The sequence below is a fragment of the Macrotis lagotis genome, chromosome 7 (genome assembly GCF_037893015.1).
Source record: "Macrotis lagotis isolate mMagLag1 chromosome 7, bilby.v1.9.chrom.fasta, whole genome shotgun sequence".
Taxonomy (NCBI): Eukaryota; Metazoa; Chordata; class Mammalia; order Peramelemorphia; family Peramelidae; genus Macrotis; species Macrotis lagotis.
Window position 1 is genome coordinate 94,237,172 of NC_133664.1, and position 23,944 is coordinate 94,261,115.

The 23,944-nt window shown below is 42.5% G+C and overlaps 1 protein-coding gene across 3 annotated transcripts; it reads left to right on the forward strand.

Annotated features, from left to right (window-relative positions):
* Positions 1-171: 171 nt before the first annotated feature.
* On the forward strand, positions 172-23,938 carry DRC11L (dynein regulatory complex subunit 11 like). 3 transcript variants are annotated; one of them, XM_074193337.1, is made up of 19 exons: positions 172-214; positions 2,755-3,085; positions 4,516-4,635; positions 5,318-5,506; positions 6,089-6,160; positions 8,399-8,604; positions 9,142-9,226; positions 9,738-9,875; positions 10,246-10,321; positions 10,895-11,001; positions 14,474-14,578; positions 14,674-14,720; positions 15,779-15,861; positions 16,014-16,121; positions 17,270-17,469; positions 18,659-18,745; positions 19,899-20,076; positions 20,856-21,094; positions 22,557-23,938. In XM_074193337.1, the coding sequence occupies exons 1-19, from the start codon at positions 204-206 to the stop codon at positions 22,656-22,658; spliced, it is 2,484 nt and encodes an 827-aa protein (XP_074049438.1). In that variant the 5' UTR covers positions 172-203; the 3' UTR covers positions 22,659-23,938. The 3 variants fall into 3 exon arrangements, with proteins under 3 accessions (XP_074049438.1, XP_074049439.1, XP_074049441.1); XM_074193338.1 differs by having other exon boundaries at positions 2,755-3,019; XM_074193340.1 differs by lacking the exons at positions 4,516-4,635; positions 5,318-5,506.
* The last annotated feature ends 6 nt before the right edge of the window (positions 23,939-23,944 follow it).

The window sequence follows — 23,944 nt, forward strand, 5'->3', positions numbered from 1 at the left end:
TGTATTAGGTGTTTCTGGTTCCATCCATGTCAAATTACCTATGCCATATAAACCCTCCATCTTCTTATCAATAAACATTTGTTAACTACCTGCTGTATACCTCACAGGGGTGAGGCATCAGGGTGGGGCAGGTGGAACCTCTGAGGTTTCTATAGAAACCACAATTGCCGAACATAGCACAGCTGTAGAAGAGAGACGGCAACATGTCTGAGGGGTGAGTGACTTGGGAGTGGGAAGAAAAGTCCCAAATTTAACCTCTACCCCTAAAAAAAAGATTCTTTCCATTTGCTGGTCATGCTTTGGTCGAGACTCAGACCGATCCTATTTGGAGCATCTGGGTAGAAGATAGGAGACTTTTTATTTGCACCATAGTTCCCCTCCCCCACCTCTCAAAAGGGCACCTAAGGCTCCTATCCACCATTTTCTTCCCCCCCTCCCCAAATGCTAATCAATTCTAAAGGCTGATGGAATTTCTAGAAACTAAAGAAATGTTTAGCCTAAAGAAGAAAAGACTGAGTTATGTGGATGGGGGCTGAGGATGAGGGTGGAAGCAAAGCAGCATTCTGATAGCATCCTGATAATATGTGAATAGTAGTCTTAAGTGAAGAGGGATCTGTCTAGGTTTCTTGAAGGGCAGAGTAGAAGCAATGAGTGTAAGATGGAAAAGAGTCCATTTCAACTTGTTAGGAAAAATTTACAAGTCTATCAATGGAAAAATCAGATTAGACTTGTCTTGAGAAGTATTGAGTTCTTGCTTAGTTCTTGTTGGGTATATTATAATTGTTGAGTTGTTTCAGTCCTGTCTGAATCTTTGTGTGCCCCCATTTGGAGCAGTTTACCATTTCCTTCTCCAGTTCATTTTACAGATGAGGAAACTGAGGCAAATAGGGTAAAGTGACTTGCCCAGGATCATCAAATCTGAGAACAGATTTGAGCCTTTCTGACTTCAGGCTCAGTATTACTAGGGATTCTCTTTGGGTATGGAGTAGACTAGATGGGCCACTGAGTTCCTTACATGCCTAAATTTCATGATTCAACTAGAGTAGTAATCAAAGGGAAGCCTCCACACACTTATTCCTCTTTCTCTGCCTTCAGCTTCTATCCCTACCATATAACTTTGTAGCACGCTTTGAACTGCATCCCAGAAATGCCCTTAGAGGATTAATAGGTATCCTCACCCTCCCCACAAAGAATTCTTGATCCCTTTATTGACTTCTGTTCTTTCAGTTCTCCATAGGGTAGGGGTTTTTATCTTTTTTTGTGTTTTGAGCCTTTTGACTTACTTTCTCAGAAAAAATTTTTTTTAGGTTTTTTTTTTTTAGGCAAATGGGGTTAAGTGGCTTGCCCAAGGCCACACAGCTAGGTAATTATTAAGTGTCTGAGACGGGATTTGAACCCAGGTACTCCTGACTCCAGGGCTGGTGCTTTATCCACTATGCCACCTTGTCGCCCCAAGAAAAGTTTTTAAATGTAAAAAATACATGAGATTACAAAGGAAACCAATTGTTTTGAAATTAAGGTGTGATTTTTTTTCCCCATTCAAGTTCACAAACTCCCTGAAATCCATCTATGGACTCCTTGTGGGGGGGGGGAGAGAAATCTGTGAATCCGAGGTTAAGAACTACTCTAGGCTCTCAGATCAAACTCCATACTGGCCCTCTAATGTTACTCAATTGTTCCCCTGACCCCCAATATCACTCTTATCTCCATACAGGCAAACATAAGATGATAAAATCTTAGATAATAGGTGTTTTATCCTAAAATTGCCCTACTGAAAGATATTTGTTTCCCCCAAACAAGGGGTCCAACATGAGGCTAAAGAACAAGGCTGGGGGGGTGGCTAGGTGACGTAGTGGATAAAGCACCGGCCTTGGAGTCAGCAGTACCTGGGTTCAAATTCGGTCTCAGACACTTAATAATTACCTAGATGTGTGGCTTTGGGCAAGCCACTTAACCCCGTTTGCCTTGCAAAAACCTAAAAAAACAAACAAACAAAAAAAAAAAAAAACAAGGCTGGGTAGCTCCAGATTGACTATATAAGTAGTTTTAATAATCAAAGTGGGATACTCACATGGGATAGTCTGAGGCTGCAACCAGATAACAATCTTTGAATCCCCACATCAATACCCCCTGTAAACCCCCGTGGTTACTATACAAATCAGACAAAGGGAGGAGGAGTTATAGAGTTATGCTAAGTGCAGATTGGCACAGATTTCCTCTGCTCAGTACTGGGCTTGGGTCCCAGATATCTGGGTGTCATTGCTATTTGAACTGGAGTTCAGGGCATGCAAGGCTATGGACTGAATGTATACTGGTCCTGTCCTGGTCAGTGTGATTTCTTTTGGTTTATGCTAATCTTGGCTTACATTATTCTTGACTTTCATTGATAAGTACTCTATATTATTTTTTAATGGCTTTCCTTGCTAGACACTTTTTTAGGAAATTCACATTATTCGTGGCTTTTATTGCTTAAGAGGTCCACATTATGGTTTTCACCAATAAGGACCCCCAATAGGATTAACCTTAGTAATCATTCTTGTCTAACCCTGTTATTTTAAATTAGATGAGGAAACAGATAGAAAGAAATGACTTAACCAAGGTCATACAGGTAATAAATGTCAGAGTTGGGATTCCGGTTCAAGTTTCTCTGACTCTAACAGTAATGACCTTTCCGTTGTATCACACAGTCTCACTGCATTTTCTGTCTCCTACATTATTCTGCTTATTGCTCTCCTCCTTCCCCTCTACCTCCAGGACATACCAGCAGCTCTGGGTTTCTACGCATCAGACTTTACAAAAGTTGTTGTTCCAGGAGCAACAATTGCTGCCAGAATCAGGGCCTGACCGAGACCAAGGCTCCTTCTTTTATAAACTTTCATCGTTTTTTCTGCACTACCTGAAGATGATGCGGCAGCTAGACACCATCTATGACCAGTTAGTGCATCCCCAGAAGCGACTGCTCGTCCGTCGCCTGTTGGAAGGGGTAACTGGTCGGATTCTGGAGCTGAAGGAGGAGCTGGTAAAAGTTAATCTATCTGAATACCACTGCCTGGACAATGTGCTTCAGGACCTAAAACTCACACCGGTGAGGGTTGAAGGGTGGGGAATGGATTTCAGAGAACACTTCTCTGACTGAAATGACATGACTATGAAAAAAAAGAGGAGATTTAGGGAGAACTAAAGCTGTAACATCACTTCCCTAATATCAGAGTTAAGCAGAGGGTAGGAGAAGACACTGAAGTTCTTATATGGAACCCCAAAAGGATTCTGATGACTCTATAGAAGCTGCAGCTCTCCGGCCCCTACCCCTTTCCTCTTGCCCAAAGTTGTAGAATTCAGAGAAAAAGAAGGGATGGGTGAGTGGGGCAGGGAGTGGTTGAACTTTAATTTTAAATGCCAATAGTATGGTATTGAGCAGGGGTTTCCAAACTCTTAGCTCTAATCACCTTAACAAAATCAACTAACAAAAATGTATCTAGGGCCACAAATAGAATTTAATATTTATTGTAGAGTAAAGAGCTATATAAACTTGGATTCATAGCTTTTGACACTTTAATTTGACGTTGGACCAGTGACTTAATGTGTCTACAACTCAATTTCCTCATCAATAAAATGAGGCAATTGGTTTGGGTCTCTTGAATTCCTTTTCGCTTCTCTGTCTTGTGAACCAATAAGAGGGTATTGTTATTCAGTTGTTTTTTCAGTCATGTTCAACTCTTTGTAATCCCATTTGGTTTTTGTTTGGCTAAGATATTGGAGTGGCTTGCCACTTCCTTCTCCAGCTCATTTTATATAAGTGGAAACTGAGGTTAAATGACTTGCCCCGAGTCATAAAACTAGTAAATGTCTGAGGTCAGATTTGAATTTAGGAAGATAAGTCTTCCTGACTCTAGGTCCAGCACTCTACTGACTATGCCACCTAGCTGCCCCAATAAAAAGATAAGAAAACCTATGAATGGTGTTTAGATTTGCCTAAGAAATAGAGGCTAGACCAAGGGAGGAACTTTTCCCACTGAAATTAACCAAAAAATAGGAAAGTAAAGGCTAGACTTGGCTTTTTGGCACCTATATGAAGGAAAGGACAAAAAGCTATACAAATGTCATGAAGGATCTCCTACTATAGAATAGAGGTTCATGATCTCCATATGTGGGCCCCTAATGTCTAGTTAGAATTTCCTCATTTTGGGGAAAAACCTTCAAACTTTTCCTACCTCCCACTCAAGACATTCCAAGATAATGTAGGAGTTAGGCCAATCCTATCCTTAGGTGTCCACCCCTCCCTCTAATCTATGATCTTACTCTGGAGGCCTAGTTCATAGATGAATGATCTTGCCTAAGATTGGAAAGGACAGAGTGGCTCCTGATGAGGTCTCTAACACCAACACTACCACAAATTCACAAAGCATAGTGGAACTGAGGACAAAGGGGCAGCTACTGAACTGAGTTGGGTGGGGAGTGGATTATGAGGTAATATAAGAAGGTCTTGACACTCTGCTCTCCTCACCCTTTCCAAAGGCTGATCTAGAAGTTCCAATTCCCAAATACTTCAGTTTGGAGCGGGTCAAACTGTTTCAGGAACGGGAGACAATGATGGAGTTCCTGGAGAAAAGTTGGCCTGTGGACTACAAGGCCACTGTGAGAAAAAGAAATCCCTTCATGCTACTGATTCCCCAAAGATCCCTCCCCTTTTCCAAGATCTTGACCCTACCTTGAGACATTCCTAGCCTTAAATTTTAAATTAATTAATTAAATTTTAAATAACCCAGACCACACCTTTGGGAGACCACAGTCTTATTGACCAAGTAAGGCAACCTGTTAGGGAAAATCATATTCTACCAAATTATATATATATATGTATATATATATACATATATATATACATATATATATATATACATATATATATGTATATTTTCAAGAGCTAAAATTCATATACATACCTCTTCCTTCCCACTCTACTTCCACCTAACTCTAAATTGGATTTAAAGTCAGACAATCTATATTTGAATCTTGTTCTAGGATTTACCAAATTTGTGACCATGTGAGAGGAAAGTCATGTCCCCCCTCTTTGGGGCCCTATTTTTTCTTATCTCTAAAATAAGGAGGACATATTAGGAATGGCCTCAGAAGTCCCCCCCCCAGTTCTTATTCTTATGAATCTGTATTATAATTTATACATACATGAGTCAGTTACACAATGCTGTGTACCCCAATGTCATACCCTTAGGCTGAGCAAAGACAGTTGGAGACACCAGTGACTCTGGGAGGGGTGGCCTTTGGCATAAGTCATATTCAAGAGCCCACCTCCATCCCACAGGTTAGTGTAGTTTTAAGCCAGTCAGAGGCGATAATTATGATCCAACGTGCTGAGCGAGCCAGGCAGGGTCGGCTCCGGGCCAAATTCATGAAAGAGATTCGAAGGGATGAGGAACAGAAACAACAAAGGGTACGGGAAAGCAAGTGGCTTGAGTCCCATAAAGATCGGGCAGCTCTCATCATCCAAAAGGTACTACCAGAGGAGTCTTCCCTTTATCCATCCAGGGGACAGTGGAGGGATAGAGGGATGAAGGATGGGTTGTGGATAGTGGGGATGGATATGAAGATAATGTCAGCAGGAATGAAGAGAACAAGCCAGTCAGTGGAGCAGCAAAGGCTAAATTGTGTAAGATACACTTGAACTTGTTTAAGAAATCAGAGTTTAGTGAAGTCTAGTAGTGGTCTGAAAAGACTTCTTGGAAGGGGTGGAACTTGAGCTGAGTTCTGAAGGAGTGATAAGTCTTGGGTAGGAGAATTGAATGGAAAATATATTTTATTCAGGCAGAATAGACTGAGCTGTGGAGTGAAAACAAGGATTATTTCATTCCTTTCCCTTCTCCCTCCAACCCTGGAACCTACCACATATCTAGGCAGTGCACTGTGGGAGTCCACTCTTGACTAACTGAGAGATCTAAAGATAATGCCCCCAATACTCCATCTCCTGTGGAAAAAGAATGAGTATGAAAACTACCTCCTCTCAATCTCCTCCCAATCTCTGCAAGGTAGTAGGGGTGAGAGATTACTGATCTCTTTTTTCTCACCCCCAACCTAGGTTTGGAGAGGTTACCTTCAGCGGAAGCGCACTAAGAAGGAACGGCTGTTAGAAATGGAATTCATTGGCATGGTGAGGCCCCCTGTATTTGCTCCCCATCCGCAGGAAATCATTTCTCTTCCCATTTTTGTTGTTGTTGTCGTTTTTCAGTTGGGTCCGACTCTTCATAATCCCATTTGGGTTTTTCTTGGCAAAGATGGTTTGCCAGTTCCTTTTCCAGCTCATTTTAAAGATGAGGAAACTGAGGCAAAAAAGGTTAAGTGACTTGATCAGAGTCATACCGTTTGGTAAGTAAGGCCAGATTTAAACTCATGAAGATGGATCTTCCTGATTCCAGGTCTGGCAGTCTATCCATTCACCACCTAGCTACCCTCTCTGTTCCCATAGAAAGGAATATTTACATACTCCTGGGTATTAGGAACCCAAGGATTATACTGCAAGGTTCTCCCCCAGAGAACAGGGAATTGGATTGATGTCTAGAACATGGACTGAGACTTTAGAATATCAAATGAACCTTGAAAAGTGCACTAAGACCTAAACCATAGACAGTAGTATTTGGAAGGTAAGAAGAAAGAAAACTTCTCCCCTTCTTTCCTTACTACTTTTGTTCCAACTCTAAATCCCTTACCCACCTGATGGTTTTTTGGGGGAAAGGGAAAGGCAGAAAACAGTAGAAGAGGAAGAAAGGGAAAGGTGAGAAACTTTCCAAAGCAATTGTAGGTCCAGAGCACAGTTTAGTGAGAAGAATGCTAGATTTTGAGTGGGAAGACCTGGGTTTGACCCCAGTTATGACACTATGTGATTTTGGACAAGTTATTTAACCTGTCTCAGCCTCCGTTTCCTCATCTATAATATGAAGGAACTGCATTGGATGATCTCTTAGCTATAAATTTTACGGTGCTAAATGCAGAATGAGAAAGCTCCTGATAGAAAACCAAAAGCTTCTTCTCTAATCTTTCTCTACCTCTAGTAATGGTCCACTGAGTGTGGGTAGGGATGGAGGGTGGAAGGGGGCTGGAACCTTGGTCAGTCAATAGCCTACAAAGAAAGGTAAAAGATGATTCCTGCCCAGGTGGAGCTCACAATCTAGTGGAATCAGATGTGGGATATAGGTGGGAACCCTGAACCTCAGACTGTAGGCATGGATCATGGCTTGAGTCTCAGAACTTGGGACACAACACCAAGGTCCGGGACGGCTGTGATCCGGTAGTCTGGCAAGGCCAGGGTGGAGTGGCTGCCGGCTTCTCAGCCTCTCTGAGAACAATCAAATCTGCATCTCCAAGGCGATGGAGGCCTCCTTTTCTGAATCATCCACTGCCTAGGTGTGGCTCCCAAGGGGAGCCCAGGATAGAAGGGTGAAACTAGAGATGACTTTGATTGGGTGGGGCTGATTGGGAAGATGGGGTTTAGGCTGTCATAATAAGAATGAGGGACTGCAGCAGTGAGAGCCCCTCTTCATGGCTTTTGGGGGCCAGGATCATTTGAAGATTGGGGTCCACTGTGGGAGAAGAGGATTGGGGAGACCAAAGAGAGACAAGACAAGTAGAACATTAGGATCAACAAGGAGGGCAAGGAAGGAGAGAGGAGGAACATGGGAATGGAGGGGCCCCGGTGGGGGGGCCAGGGTGGCAGCACAGTGGTGGTAGGTGAGGAATGAGCCTGACCACGCGGGCCCATCAGCAGTGTGAGCTCAGCGTTTTCAGTAATTGTCTCTGCGCACAGTGATATTTAAAATACATTTGGGAGCCAATGAGGCGGGAAAGTGGCTGCGAGTTGGGCTGCCGACATGGGGTGGGGAGGCTGGGGGGGAGCTAGAGGCCCACAGGGGAGTGGTGTGCAGGAAGAGGGGGAGGTGGGGGGCTGGCCCAGATGCATCTCACAAACTCATTATCGGAGTAATTTACAGAGATGAATTTCGGCTCCAAATGCAATTTCTCCTGATGCCAGCATGCCTTCCACTCCATGTCTGGGTAGTGTGCATGGTGAATGGGGGTGGGAGCAGTGTTTGAGATAGTTTAAGGTGCCCATGAGTGCTAGGGGGTTTGGATCAGGTAGGGTATGTTAGGACACACGGATGTGATATGTTATGTGTTGGAGACTGAGGATTTGAAGGGGAAGATTGTGGCTGATGGGTGTGATGTGTGGAAGACAGGTGCAAGGTGAGTGTGTATCTCACCCTATGTAATTAGTAACCACGGACAGCTCCCAGTCCCAGTTCTGTGTGAGTCCCCTTGTCCGTAGAACCTCAGGAAGGGGTTAATTTAGGGAAACAATGCCCAAAGTCCCCCTTCCCTAACCCTTTGCCCCCAGTTACCTCCTTCCAATGAGACTGATTACTTGATGACCATAAAACGAGTCCAAAATGGGGAGGAACAGCGTAGACATCACCAGAAAGAGAAGGAAATAGAGTACCAGCAGGCATTGCATGACATCCCAATCCGTTTGAGGGATGAAGAAGGGCTGGACATGGAGGAGAGGATGAAGAAACAGATCCGTCAGTGGTTCATCGAATGTCAGTCAGTATCTTGTTCTTAGTCTCACTTTCCCCAACCTATTCCTCACTCCCATGTTCTCTGAAGTCCTGGGTTCTCACTATCCCTCATACCCTCTTCTTCATTCTGTCCCTCAGTGTTCCCACCTTGACTCTTATTCTCCAGACCCAATTACCACACAACCCTTTGAACCCCGACCTTACCTTCTCCCTAAAGCCTGGTACTCCACAATCCTTAGGACACCTAATCCTACCCAGCATTAAAATCTTAAGACTCTTCCTCCCAAACTGATTCTTCAAAGTAGAGGGAGAATGCCCAGGGATGTGGGCAAAATGGATTAGTAATTTCCATGAATCTCATGTACTTTATGCCCTGGCTCATCTATATTCTCTCTCTCTCTCTCTCTCTCTCTCTCTCTCTCTCTCTCTCTCTCTCTCTCCCCTTTCTCTCCTCTTTATCCTCCCTCCTCCCCCTTCTTTCTCCCCTTCTCCCTTCCCCCCCGCCTCTCTTTTTTCTTTTCACTTACTTATCCACCTATCCATTCATCTTCTGTCCAATTAGTGACCTCACTGGCCAGTTCCCTGAATTTCCAGATGAAGAAATAGGTGGCTCTGCTGCAATTTTTTCAGAAAAAACCCCACAACAGGTACCCCTGGGGTAGGGGGAAAAATAGTACTTGGAAATGGAAGAGAGCTAGGAATATAGAATATGTCCTAAGACCCAATTAGGCTGAAGGATTGGCACTGGTGTGGAAGTTGGAGTGTTGGATATGGCCAAAGGAAGTGCAGATATGGAAAAAGGGATTAGAAATAGTAAAAAAAAAAAGAAGGGATGGGTCTAGAAAAATCAATCATAGCAAAAGAATAGATTAAATCCAAAGAGAGCAGAGAACAGTTGAAAGACAGTTCTGGTTACAAAATCCATGGGCCCAAGAAAACACAAAAAGTTCTCACTGAAATCTTGTCTCTCTCTGATCTCCACCCCACTTCTCAGTATGTTGCCTTAGAACTGAGCCCAGGATGTTTACAGAACCACAGTCTCCCTAGGACCCTTTGCTAATCCCATGATCAGAACTCAGTCTGGGTCTATGTCAGGATCAGGGTCGAAGTTTGCAGCCTTTGAGGGAATCTGGGGTCTAAGGGATCCTTGGGTCTTAGGTAAAAAAAGAACTGGACCTTTTGGAAGAAGAAAATGCCAAAAAGAAGGGGAAAGAAAAACAAAAGGAAAAAGATAATAAAAAGGAAACGGAAAAGAAAAAGAAAAAGGAGAAAGAGAAGGAAGGATCTATGAAGGGGGTGAGATTCTATCCCAAGAATTATGGTGGGGAAGGGAGGGAAGGGCAGGGAAGGCTTAAGGAGCAGGTGATGAGGGATCTGTATTAGAATGAGAAGCAAAAGGGGTGGTTCAGCAGTACAGTGGATACAGCCAGGAGGACCTGAATTCAAACCTGGCCTCAGACATTTCCTAGCTGTGTGACCCTGGATGCATGCACAAGCACACACACACACACACACACACACACACACACACACACACACACACACACCAAAAAAGAAGAGAAACAAACATGGGAAAGGACACAAGATCAGACTTGAATTGGGCAGAGACTAAGGGAGGAGAGAAATGAGACAGTGAGGGTACTAAAATAAAAGATTTCTCTTCTAGGAAGAAGAAATGATGATGAAAATGGCACCATCCAAATTTGTACCTCTTCTTGCTGAAGGGCATGAAGAGTTCCAGAGTAAGGGGGAACAGGGCCTGGTTAGAGTTCAGAGTGTTCTAGACTAGTGAGGATTCTGGATTCTATGGGAGATCTGGAGCAGGGGGGAGAGGAAAGAAAGGAAGCCAACAAGGTACAATGGAAAGTGCCAGGGGCCCTAAGGTCTGAGAACCTATTTATTATTACCTGTGTGACCTTGGACTTGTTCCTAATCTCCCTGGGCCTGTTTCTTCATCTATAAAATGGGGGGTTGGGTTAGATGACCAAGTTCCCTTCCAGCTATAATTCTTTGATTATACTGGGGTGTGAAGAGCTGGGAGACTCTGGTGTAGTCCTGATTGACTGAAAAAATAAGAATAAGGGGGAGAGGGGGTGGAATCAGACATAGGAACCACCTAAATGTTATTGAGATTCAGGCCTTTGACTCAGTCTTCTGTTTATTTAGGTGTCTAAGCTTAACAAGACAGTAGCCTTGTGCAAAAGGATGCTTCTCCCACTGGGGGTAGGGAAATCTGAGGTGGGGATTGTATGTGTGTGAGTAGACTGGGTTTTGAGCATCTACTCATTCATTTGTGATCTGTGGTTTGTTCTCAGGTGTGTGGGGAAAACAGAAAGTTCCCAAGTACCCAAATCAGGATATTGACCTTGAGAAAATTCGGGAGCAGAAGAGGAAGGAGGTGGAAGAAGAGATCAGGGTCCAGGTTGGAGGGTCTGGCCAACAGACTTATTCATTTCCAATTCCCTCTGCATATTCTTGCATCTTTTCCTCTTTGATTCTCAGTTGCAATATTCTTCTCCCTCTCTGCCCTCATATATTCTTTTTCAAATACTCCCACCTCTCCATCCCCAGACTCCAACTCCATCCCTTCCAGGCCTCAATATTCATCATCACATTCCTATTCTGGCTCTTTTCCTATTCCCTAATCCCTACGTTCCTTGTCTTTGTCCTCATTCCTTTCTCTGTCCTGTCCTGCTCCCCTTCATCCTTCCATAACCCCACTTCTCTACTCATCTTCATTTCCACCCTGTAGCCCCCATTCCCAGTTCTATTTCTCTATCACTTCTTGTTTCCTTCATCCACAGTGCCCTTCCCCTCCCCATCTCTGCCTCCACTCTTCCCTCTGCCTCATCTAATTTCACATTTTGGTCTCTATTTCCCTTTTAATCCCCTCCCTTTATACCCAACCTCATCTCCTCATTTCTGTCTCCTAGGACTCTACTCCCATACTTTGTTTTCATTATCTGCTCCATCTTCTATTTACTCAACTGTTGTCATTGTCATGTTCTTGAACCTCAGCCCCAGCCCCACAGCCATCAGGAGACATCAACTAGGGCTCAACACAGATATAGAAGCGATATAGGAGTCAGAAGAGATATAGGAGTCATATTGAGCTCTAGACTAGATGCCTTTAGAACTACCTGGGGAAACAAACTCATAAAGTAGTTAATATGTCCACATTCCTAGAAAGTGGAGAAACTACATAGCCACCCTAGGAGTAGGACTTCTGATTTTGTTCCCTTCTGCTTGTGAGCATTTTATTCTTAGTTCTTGTATTTCTTTAGCTTACATTGTGTCTCACAAGACAAGATTGGCTCTATTGAGGCTCAAATCTTTGGAAAGAGTCGACCAGGGGTCTAGATCATCTATTTTATCAGCTGTTGTAATATAGATTTTAGATTTCATGGGGGGTGGTGGTGGGGTGGTGGTTTCAGTCAGTCAGACTGCTATTATTTTTTTTTTAGTTTTTTTTTTTTGCAAGGTAAATGGGGTTAAGTAGTTTGCCCAAGGCCACACAACTAAGTCATTATTAAGTGTCTGAGACTGGATTTGAACCCAGGTACTCCTGACTCCAAGGCCGGTGCTTTATCCACTGCGCCACCTAGCCGCCCCTAGACTGCTATTATTTTTTTAGGTGGTTTTTTTTTTTTGCAAGGCAATGGGGTTAAGTGTCTTGCCCAAGGTCACACGGCTAGGCAACTGTTAAGTGTCTCAGACCGGATTTGAACCCAGGTACTCCTGACTCCAGGGCCAGTGCTTTATCCACTGTGCCACCTAGCTGCCCTTGCTATTATTTTTAAAAATGATATTTTATATCCTCCAACTACATGCAAAAACAATTTTTAACTTTTTTTTAAGTTTTGAATTCCAAATTCTATCCCCTTTCCCTCTCTTTTAGCCTTTCTTTCTGAGACCATAAGCAATCTGATATAGATATGCAATCATGTAAAACATTTCCTTATTAGTCATTTTGTGCAAGAAGACTCAGACAAAAAAAAATGAAAAATAGAATGCTTTAGTCTATTCAGGTGACATCAGTTTTCTTTAGAAGTGGATAGAATCTTTCATCATTATTCCATTGGGATTGTCTTGGATCATTGTATTGCTGAAAATAGCCAAATCATTCATAGTTCTTTATTGTGAAACATCGCTGTTACTGTATTGTTCTTGTTTTATCATTTCATTTTGTAACAGTTCATGTAAGTCTTTCCATGTTTTTCTGATACTATCTTACTTGTCATTTATTATAATACACTGATATTACATTAAAATTATATACTACAACTTGTTCTTCTAGTCCTCATTTGATGGGTATCCCCTCAAATTCTAAATCTTAGCTATCCCCAAAAGAACTGTTACACATATAGGAAGGGTCATATTTATTGCCTTTTCCAAAGGTAATATCCATCCATCTTCCTTCTCATTCTCAACTCCTACCAACCAAATGAGTATTTCTATGGCAATTTTTCTAGTCTAATGTCTGCTCTATTCATTTGTGGACTCTCTTAATATTTTGCTATATGTGGCTCCATTTCTTCAGCTCTACCTCAATTTCTTCATCCCTGTCTATTAGCATAGTTTTCTAAATGGAGTAAGCAGTATGATTTATTTTTTTTTTTTTGCAAGGCAATGGGGGTATAAGGCTTGCCTAAGGCCACACAGCTAGGTAATTATTGTCTGAGGCCAGATTTGAACTCAGGTACTCCTGACTCCAGGGCCAGTGCTCTATCCACTGTGCCACCTAACCACCCTGTAAGCAGTATGATTTTGAGGATTTGAGATGATTTCCTAGACTTTCAGAATTTCTCTCCAACCACACTTCCTAGGGTCTAAATTTTCACCACTGGGGAAAAAAATCATTATGTTGGATCTTAAAGGCTTTTGAGTTTATAATTATTCTTTGGGAAAGTGGACAGCTAGGAGATGTAATAGATGGAGGGCCCAGAGCCACGAAAACCTCTGACCTCAAATCCATCTCAGACACTTACTAGCTGTGTGACCCTGGGCAAGTCATTTAACCCATTTGTCTCAGTTTCCTTAGCTATTAAATGAGCTGGAGAAGGAAATGACAAAACACTTCAGTAACTTGACTAAGAAACCCCAAACTGTATCACAGAGTTGGACAGGACTGAAATGACTCAACAACAAAAGTAGATGTGAAAAAGCCCCAGGAAAGGTAATATCCTAAAGGGAGAGCAGAGTGCTATATAGAATCAGATGACCTGAGTTTCATATTCCAGATGCTCTCCCAACCTCAATTTCCTCAACTGGAAAGTGAGAGAGTTGGATTAGGTCATGTCTGAGGTCCCTTCAAACAATAAATTCTGTGATCTATTAACTTTTTTTTCCTTTTTTTATTGATATTTTATTTTTCTAATTATATGTTATGGAAGTTTTTCAACATTCGTCAGCTTGCATAATTATACACATTTTTCTACCCCCTCCCTTTCCACGCCCCCCCCCCCCAACAGTGAAGAGTTTGGTAAAAGTTGTACATGTACATTGGTGTTTAACATATTTACATATTAATCATTTTGGGTATGAGGAAAAAAAGAAAATCATAAAACCTAATAACTTTCAAGGATTTCCTTATGACCAGAAGAGAAAGATACATAGAAAAGACAGTAGGAGGCAGGAAAGGGGAATTTTCAGGGTCAGGAAGAGGAACAAGAGGGCATCAGTTTTGTATACTTCAGTCACAGTTGGGTTTCCCTTCCCTTAGCATTTTCTCCCCCCAAGTTCATATTGCTTTCTTTGACCAAGGCCTCTTCTCTTCAACTTTTTCCCTGACTCTAGACCTCTTTCCCTGGTTCTGTCAATTCCTCTCCCTCTCCCCCCACCCCCCGGCCCCCACCACTGATGGCAACCTTCTGATCAATCTGTGTATGCTCTAGGTGGACAATCTGATGCGGCAAGAGCTGGAGTCCCTTCGCATGGTCGTAGATCGGGATCTAACAAAAATAGTCAAAGCCAAAGGGAAAGCCAAAGCCAAAACCGGGGTAGGTAGAATAGAAGTGATGGGGTTGAAGTTCAGGTGGAGAGGCAGAAAGGCCAAGAGAGAATGATAACTTCTATGTTTGCTTCCAACTGCAAGAAAGGGAAGAAAGGCCAAGGGAAGGACAAAGATCTGACCCCAAACAGGTACCAGACCCTGCAACACCCAATGACAATGTAAGAATCATGGGGAAAGCACTGGGCCCACCTTTCAGAGCTCCAAGGTTTTAGTCTTACCTTCATTGCTGTGTGAACCTGAACTGACCACATGAACTCTTTGGCCCTCAGTTTCCTCCTCTGTCCAATGGGATTAGTGATATTTTACCTACCCTGCTTATCTTATAGAGGTATTGTAAGAATCAAGTGAGAAAATATATGGAAAAGCAATTTGAAAAGGTAGAGAGCACTATGCAAATGAAAGGTATGAATATTATTGATGTGAGGCAACATATCCCAGGAGTTAGAGGGCTTGGGTTAGGATAAAAAATGCTGGGATTTGTGTCCTACCTCTTGACAAATATTGGCTTCACAACCCTAGGAAGCTAGGTGCTGGGCCTGGAGTCAGGAAGACTCATCTTTCTGAGTTCAAATCTGACCTCAGATACTTACAAAGGTGTGTGACCCTGGGCAAGTCACTTCACCCTGTTTGTCTCAGGTTCTTCATATGTAAAATGAGCTGGAGAAGGAAAAGGCAAATTCTATTTCTTTTGCAAAGAAAATATCAATTCATGAAGAGTCAGACATGATTGAACAACACAAAATCCTGGGAAAATCACTTAACCTCTTAAGAGGGGAACTCTAAAATGGTGCTTGGTCTTTCCCCATCCATCACACACTTTACCTGCCCTCCCCAGACTATCACATAAAGACACACTAGCTTTTCCTCTGTCTAATGGAAATACTAACTCTATAGTCAGGGAGCAGTATAGATGTGTAGAAAGCCCCATACAATTCTCCCTTCCCCCCACCTACATACAATCCTGTCTGATTCTTTCACATCTCATCCCTTCCCCCGCAGTCTTTATTCAAGCCTTCCCTTCCCAACTCACACCCTCCTGGACCCATCTCTTCTCCTTGTCTCATGCCCTGAGCTCTCTTCTTTTCTCCCAATGCCAGTCACCATTCATCTATCTAGTATACTCTGTGTTCCCTGGGGTATTCCCTGCCCCCCTCAACTCACCCTGTCTCCCACTCCCACCCCCTAGATCCCTGGACTCTCTGTATGAAGAACTCCTGGAAGAGGGCTTGATCAAGAAGTGTAAAAATGTGAAACTGTCTGATTACATTGGTGAGACCCGCCCTGTTAATCCTTAATCCACTGAAATCCAGGGAAAGCTCTCTTCCCTCTAGAGATGACCTGACCCTCCCTAGGCAATGATTACCCAGCTTTTCTCCCCACTCCCCTCTCCCAAATGACTATTCCTAATTCTTTTTCCTCAGGTGACTACTTATATCTTGGGTCTGCCTTGAAACTGGGAAATAGGGAACCAATGCCATCCCTATTCGACTTAAAGCAGAATGTGATTCTGTATGGGGTCCTTCGGCTTGGTGAGAGGAGACCTGGGGAGGGGGGTTTGGGACTTGGAGATAGCCTTCAGTGAGGTCTTATGTCTTAGTGGAGGGTGTCTGGAAGTGGATACAGTGCTTTCTTGGAGGCAATCTGACACTAGCTGTGATCCTGGTCCAGTCATCCAATTTTCTCATGTATAAAATGGGTTTAGAATAATAACAGCCCCAATTCACAGGATCATTGTGGCAAATGAGATAAGATGTAAAGCATTTTATAAACCTTAAAGCCATAAAGGGAGGCTGGGTGGCGCAGTGGATAGAGCACCAGCCCTGGAGTCAGGAGTACCTGAGTTCAAATCTGACCCCAGACACATAATAATTACCTAGCTGTGTGGCCTTGGGCAAGTCACTTAACCCCATTGCCTTGCAAAAAAAACTAAAAAAAAAAACAAAACAAAAAACCTTAAAGCCATATAAAAATGCTAGATGTAGCATGAAGGACTCCTGGATGGAGTCTGTCCTATGGAGGACTTTGATTTTTGTGAAACTTCCATAAACTCATTCTCCCCTAGGGACCTCTCTAGGATCCTCTGAAGTTCAGAGCAAAATTGAACTGCCCTTCCCCCTTGTCCCCCCCGGACCCTTGGGCCCCAGTAATTTTTGTGAAGTTGAGGAGCCTAAATTTTTTTCTCCCATCCTGTTCCTTTTGTTATATTTCTTAGAACCTACCTAGAAGGCTCAATTCTATTAAGTCCCATTCTTTTTCTTCTCAGTGTTCAGAGGAGCGATTGGCAATCTTTCTGATGGGGTATACCAAGTCATTAATTCCCTAAACAAGGAGTAGAAACAAGGAAGTGATGAGAGAAAACAGCCAGGTGCAGGTTTATGAACCTAGCTCTCTACAATCTCAGCACCCTCTCATTTATAATGTTATCACAAGCCACTTTAGACACCACTGGTCATGGCTTGGCACAGATGTTCTATCTAATAGTACCTGGCTTTCTGGTTTATACCTGGTTAGTTTGTAGGAGATTATAATCACACCCTCCCTGCCCCACCCCATCTCCCTGAACTCAAGGATTCTGGAGTGACCTTTTGCTCCCCATAATTCCTCCTCCATCCATATCCTACATGTTCTCCCACCTCTGCTCTCCTTTCTCCCTGGTTCCTTCTTCCTTTTCTCCTAGGTTCTGCTGAAGTACATGCCATGGCTCCCCATGTTCGATCCATTCTCCTGGCTGGTCCTGCTGGTACGGGGAAGAAGATGCTGGTCAATGCAGTTTGTACTGAGACTGGAGCTAACTTGTTTGACCTGTCTCCGGAAAACCTGGAAGGAAAATATCCGGGCAAGGCAGGGCTGCAGATGATGATGCACATAGTCTTTAAGGTATCCTAAAAGTCACTCTCCTCTTCTACTTCCCCCCCATTCCCCTACTCTTCACCTAACCCCTCCCCCCAATAAAGAAGACGATTTTGTTCTTTCGTGAAACTTTTATTCTAGACTTCATCTAGAGGCAGAAAGGAAAATCTTTTTTGATAGATGAGGAAACTACTTAGTATGGAGAGCACAGGACTAGAAGTCAGAATACCTGGGTTCTAAGTTCAGCTTTATCATTCAATCAATATGTGAATTTGGAAGTTATGTTATAATTTGTTTACCTCTAAAATAAGGATAGCAACAATTCACATTTGTATAGCACTTTGGAGAGGTGGCATGGGATAGTGTTAGTTATCTAACAAATTAATGCAGATTAGGTACTTGATTTTTTCTGAAATTCATTATAAACTTTAAATTGGTATAATTTATAACTATAACTATAAGTATATAGGTGGCTAAGTGGCTAGAGCAATGGCCTTGGAGTCAGGAGGATGGGAGTTCAAATATGGTCTCAGATACTTGACACTAACTAGCTGTGTGACCTTGGGCAAATCATTTAACTCCGATTGCTTTGCATCCAGGGCCATCTCCAGTCATCCTGATTCATATCTTGGCCACTGGACCCAGATGAGTCTGGAAGAGAAAGTGAGTCTGGTGACAGCATAGTGCCCCCCCCCCACACACACACTCAAACCCAGTTCATATGCTTATTACCTCCCTGATATCATAGTCATCTTTGAGAATAAAGGACAAATATCACATATATACACATAAATATGTGTATGTATATATAATTTCAGAGGCTAGGTAGACCTTTCCCCCATCCAGTATCTCCATTTGTTCGTTCTTGAATTGCATTATTAAATATTCTTTGGAGGTGGGATTTGAGAAATTTATACTGAATCACTGAGGGATGAATGAATGAGATCAGTTTTTCTGAGAACTAGTTTTGAGACCAGGAAACTTGGAGACACTTGGTAAATTCATGGAGTATAAGATAGGAATGAGGACTAAGACTAGAGAAAAGATGGGACAAGGCAAGTTTAGGGACCTCTGAAGATAAAATTTAACTGACTTTTCTTTTTGGCCAAGAGGTTGCCTTGGTCAAGACTCCACTGCAACAGATTGCTCATTTAAATTTAGAACAGGGTCCCAGGTCAGGGTCTGACTCCTGACTTCTACTCTCTCACTTGGCTAGGTGGCTCGACTCCTACAACCCTCTGTGATCTGGATTGGGAATGCTGAGAAAACATTTTATAAGAAGGTCCCAAGAGAAGAGAAGGAGGTAAGGGAAATTTGGGGTAGTGAAATGCTTATTAGGGAGAGCGCAGGACTAGAAGTCAGAATACCTGGGTTCTAAGCTCAACTTTACCATTCAATCATTATGGGAATTTGGGAAGTTATGTTATGATTTGTTTGCCTGTAAAATAAGAATAATGATTCACATTTATATAGCACTTTGGAGAGGTGGCATGGATTAGTGGGTAGACAACCATTCTTGGATTTAGAAGAACCTGGATTCAAGTTCCATTCTGACATAACAGCTATGATGGGATGGATGGATGGATGGATGGATGGATGGATGGATGGATGGATGGATAGACAGGCGGAGAGATGGGTAGATGGAATGGAAAGTCACTCAAACTTCTCAGGGTCTCTAGCAGCTGGTTAAGATTTTGAGTTGCATTATCAGGGGCAATTTGGGGCTGTCTGCAATGGAGAATACCATCTGTATCCAGAAAAAGAACTGTGGAGTTTGAACAAAGTTCAAGGACTGTTCCCTTTAATTAAAAAAAAAACCTGATATCTTATTGTCTGATCTTGCTATCTCTTATACTTTGTTCCTGAAGGATATGATTTCTCTCTCATCACACTCAATTTGGATCAATGTACAGCATGTAAACAATGTAGAGACTGATAAATTGCTTTCTGTTGCGGGGGTGGAGGAGGAAAGTAAGATTGGGGGAAAATTGTAAAACTCAAAATAAATAAAATCTTTAATTAAAAAAAAAGATTTTGAGTTGCCTATCTACCTCAGTGAAGAGAGTTTCCACACAGGAATTTCCCTACACTGACAAAATTGAGCATTTGGACAAAAAAAATACAGATTGTATTTTATATAGGGCTCTCCTCATCTAACAACCTTATAAGGTAAGTAGTTCTAATGGCATAATTTGAGCCTGGGCCTCAGAGAGGTTAAGTGATTTGCCCAAAGTTGCATAGCTAGTAAATGTTGGTGCTTTGATGTAACCCCAGGTCTCCATGCTCCAGGTCTTGAGTTCTTTTTACAGCACAGTAAAGATGAGTCTTAAAAGAAATAGATAATTAAAACAACTCTTTTGGATAAAGGGCTCTTTTGTTGTTATCTGGTGACTTTCATGTTGGCAACACAACATCCCTTTCCCCTCTCCCCTACCTTTCCTCTTTTCTTGGAGCAGATGGACCCCAAACGGATAAAGAAGGACCTAGCAAAGGCTCTTCGGTTTCTGCATCCTGGTGACCGAGTAATGCTGATTGGAACATCAGACCAGCCACAGCTGGCTGACATTAGGAATCTGTGCAAAACCTATGAGAGGATTTTGATGGTGCCCCAGCCAGATTATGGCACACGCTACCGTAAGGATCTCTAGGGGAAAGAGCAGGGACATGACCCACTCCTCTTGGCCCCTTTTCCCATTTCTGTGCTCAAGACCCTTATTTTATATTCCTATTGGGAGCCTTGTCTTGAATTGTCCTCTATACTCTCATCAAGAAGTAGTTGTAATAACAGTGGTAGTAAAAACAGCAGCAGCAACAGTAGCTGTAGTAGTAGTAGTAGTAGTAGTAGGTAGTAGTAGTAGTAGTAGTAGTAGTAGTAAATTGCAATCATTTATAAAGCTCTTAGGCACTTCACAAATTATCTTATTTTATCCTCACATTCACTCTAAGAGGTGGTAGGCTCATCCCAATTTTCATATGAGGAAACTGAGGGAGGGAGAGTCTTTAAGTCTGAGGCAGGAATCTAACTCAGACTTTCCTGAATCTACATTCAGATGCCTCATGGGGAGTGCATAGGACTGGGAGCCTTAAGTGGTTTAGGCAAGTTATATCATCTTCCCAAAACATGAGAGTTTCCATATCTATAAAATAGTAAAGCTAATAATAACAATAATGCCAGTCTTTATGATACTCACTTTATAACAACTCTGTGAGATAAATGTTATTCTTTCCATTTTAAAGTTTCTAATAAATTTCAGAACAGTCAGGGGCCTGACCTGAATTAACGTATAGGTAACTTTATACAAGTCTTAGTTCCCTCATCTATCAAATGGGATAACAAAAGCTGCCCTAAACAATCCCCTAACCCTGTCTCCATTCCCTACCACTTCTTTCTTGGGTCCTCTTCTTCCTTGCAGTCATCTGGAACCATTTGATTGATCAGTATGGGAAATCTTTACTAAGTCATGGGGATATCAGCGGACTGACCAAGATTTCAGATGGCTACACCCCCGGTGATATAACACTAGCTGTCCAGTTAGTGATGACTGAAAAGCGCAAGATCCAACTCATCAGAAAGCCTCTGAAACCTTATGAGTTTCTGGAAATTCTGGCCAAGTTGGACCCAGTATATGAGGAGGAGGAGGCATCACTGAAGGTAGCAAAAATGTGTGTGAAAGTGTTAAAGATAGGGGAAATGGGTAGTATGAGGAAGGAAAAAGTAGAGCTTGCCAGAGCTCTTGGGAAAGAGGCTCAGAATCTGTGCCCTAGACAAATTATGTAAGGATCTTGGGGGGGGGGTGTAGGGAAGAGCAGGGACAGGGCTCAAGAACCCTCCCCCCACTCCTCTTGGCCCCTTTTCCCATTTCTATGCTCAAGACCTTTACTCTATGTTCCTAGTGGGAGCCTTGTCTTGAATTATCCCTTCATATTCTTATCAAGATGTAGTAGTAGTAGTAATAATAGTGGTAGTAGAAACAGCAGCAGGGGCCTGCCTCAGGGAAAAGGACAGTTAGTGACTGTTACTTCAATGCCTATCATGGGTTTACATAGGTGGAAAGCAACCTCAATGGCAAGCTTTAAGGGGCAAAGTGAACCTTTGATTTTACTGATGTGGGAATTCCCAGTTGAGAAAACTTTCTTGACCAATTTTTTTGCAATTTAAGTCTTAGAAAATTTCCCAGAACCCTAAGAGGTTAGATGATTCTCTCGGAGTCTTACAAATAACCTTGAATTCAAGCCTTCCTGACCAGTTCTCTTTATAAGGGAAAAGAAATCACAAAAAGACTACATATTGGCTAAGTGTGTGTATGAAAAGGGTGAGGCACAGATCTAGCGATTATTGAGAGTAGAAACTCGCATTTACAACCCTTAGCAAGGCTGATTGTATGCCTATGGATATAAGTCTTTCTCACTTTGTATCTCTTTGGTCTCTCTTTGTGAATGTGTCTGAGTCTCTATATCTCTGAATTTCTGTCTGTCTCTCTATGTGTGTCTGTCTGCCCCTGTGTATGTGTGTGTATCTCTGTCTCTATTTCTCTCTCTTTCTCAAAACACTAGACCTTTTCCTCTGTTGTCTCCTTGAGTCACTTAACCATCAACAACTTTGATCCAGGGCTTTGATTCATTGACCACATGAAAGGAAGGGTCTTGAGCGCACAAGAGGAAGGAGAGAGGTGGATGCTAATCTATAGAAAACATGTGGGAGAAGGGGTGAGAGACACAGTAGGGCAATAAGATTTTATAGGAGGTCCATAGAATATGATCAACCCTACTTATTAGGAGGAGGAGGACGTTAGAAATCAAAGCGAAGGGGCAGGTAGGTGGCATAGTGGATAGAGCACTGACCCTGGAGTCAGGAATACCTTTTTTTAAATCCGGCCTCAGACCCTTAAAAATTGCCTAGGTGTGTGACCTTGGGCAACTCACTTAACCCCATTGCCTTAAATTTAAAAAAATGTTAAAAAAAAAAGCAAAGAGGAGGAGAAAGAGTAGGAAAAGGGGAAATTGTTGCTAAGAGGCATAGGTAGAGAACCAAGTAAAGGATTCCTCTTATGGGAATCCCTCTTTCTACTTCTTTCCTTCCATACTCTTCTGTGCTTTCTTACCTTCTCCCTTAGGACTGGTACTTTAGGACTCCTCTGGGGAGGAGAAATTTGAAAGCTGCCGAGGATCAAGCGGAGGCAGAGGCAATAAGATTGGCAAAAGAGAAGAAGAAATAATGAACATCAAAGCATGGCCAGGATGGGAGGGATACTGAGGACTGGGGTGTTAGGGGAAGCATCCTTAGGGGTGAATGGGCCAGATGATAGAGGTATAAACATCCAAACAGCTGTAGGGATGATAGAAATCTGTGTGGATGTCCATCTCTATGTCCCATTTCCCCTGATTTTATTTCTGTATCCCCAATTCTTCATCTTTTGACTTCATCCCCACCCTATCTTTTCTGTGAATCATCAGGATCATATCTGGTTTCCTGGCTGAATTCATGATTGAATCCCTTTTCTCTTGCCTGCTAAGATTTTTTTTTCCTCCTCTTTTCTTATCGCAATCTCATTCTCTGCTTCTGCTTTCATCTCTGACTCTCAGGAGCTTTTTCTGTATTTCTTTTCCTACATTCATGGGGTGAACAAATAGAGAAAGGGAAGCAGTAGGTCAGCAGGTAGAAAGAGATTGAGCCATGATGGGAGTTGGAAGGTCTGGGTTCTGAGGGTCCTTGGATAAATAATTTTACTTTTTCTGGGCCTCAGTTTCCTCATACAAAAAAAAGGAAAGGGTCTTTGGGGTTCCTTCTCTAGCTTTTAAGGATTCTAATAGTTAGAGGCACAGAATAAGATAGATACTCTCAGGGGCGGCTAGGTGGCACAGTGGATAGAGCACCAGCCCTGGAGTCAGGAGTACCTGAGTTCAAATCCAGCCTCAGACACTTAATAATTGCCTAGCTGTGTGGCCTTGGGTAAATTACTTAATCCCATTGCCTTCCAACCCCCCCCCCAAAAAAAAACCCTAAAAAAAAAAGATAGATACTCTCTTAAAAAGGACAACTTTTTATTTTTGCATTCCTTTCATTTTCCAAGATCTCTCCCTCCCCTCTCAAAGAACCATTCCTAATAAAAAGAAGAAAAAAGAAAGAAAAAATACTTTAGAAAATGTCAGTCTAGGGGCAGCTAGGTGGTAGAATGGATAGAGCATTAGCCCTGGAGATAGGAGAACCTGGATTTAAATCTGACTTCAGACACTTTATACTTGCTAGCTATGTGACTTTGGGCAAGTCACTTAACCCTAATGCACACCATAACAAGCAAAAAAAAGCAGAAGTTATTCAGAAAATGTTAATCTAGTCCAATATTATGTGCAGTATAATAGTTCCCCACCTGCAAAGAAAGGGAGGGAAGTGAATACATTCTTTTTTTTTTTTTTTGCAAGGCAGATGGGGTTAAGTGGCTTGCCCAAGGCCACACAGCTAGGTCATTATTAAGTGTCTGAGGCAGAACTTGAACTCAGGTCC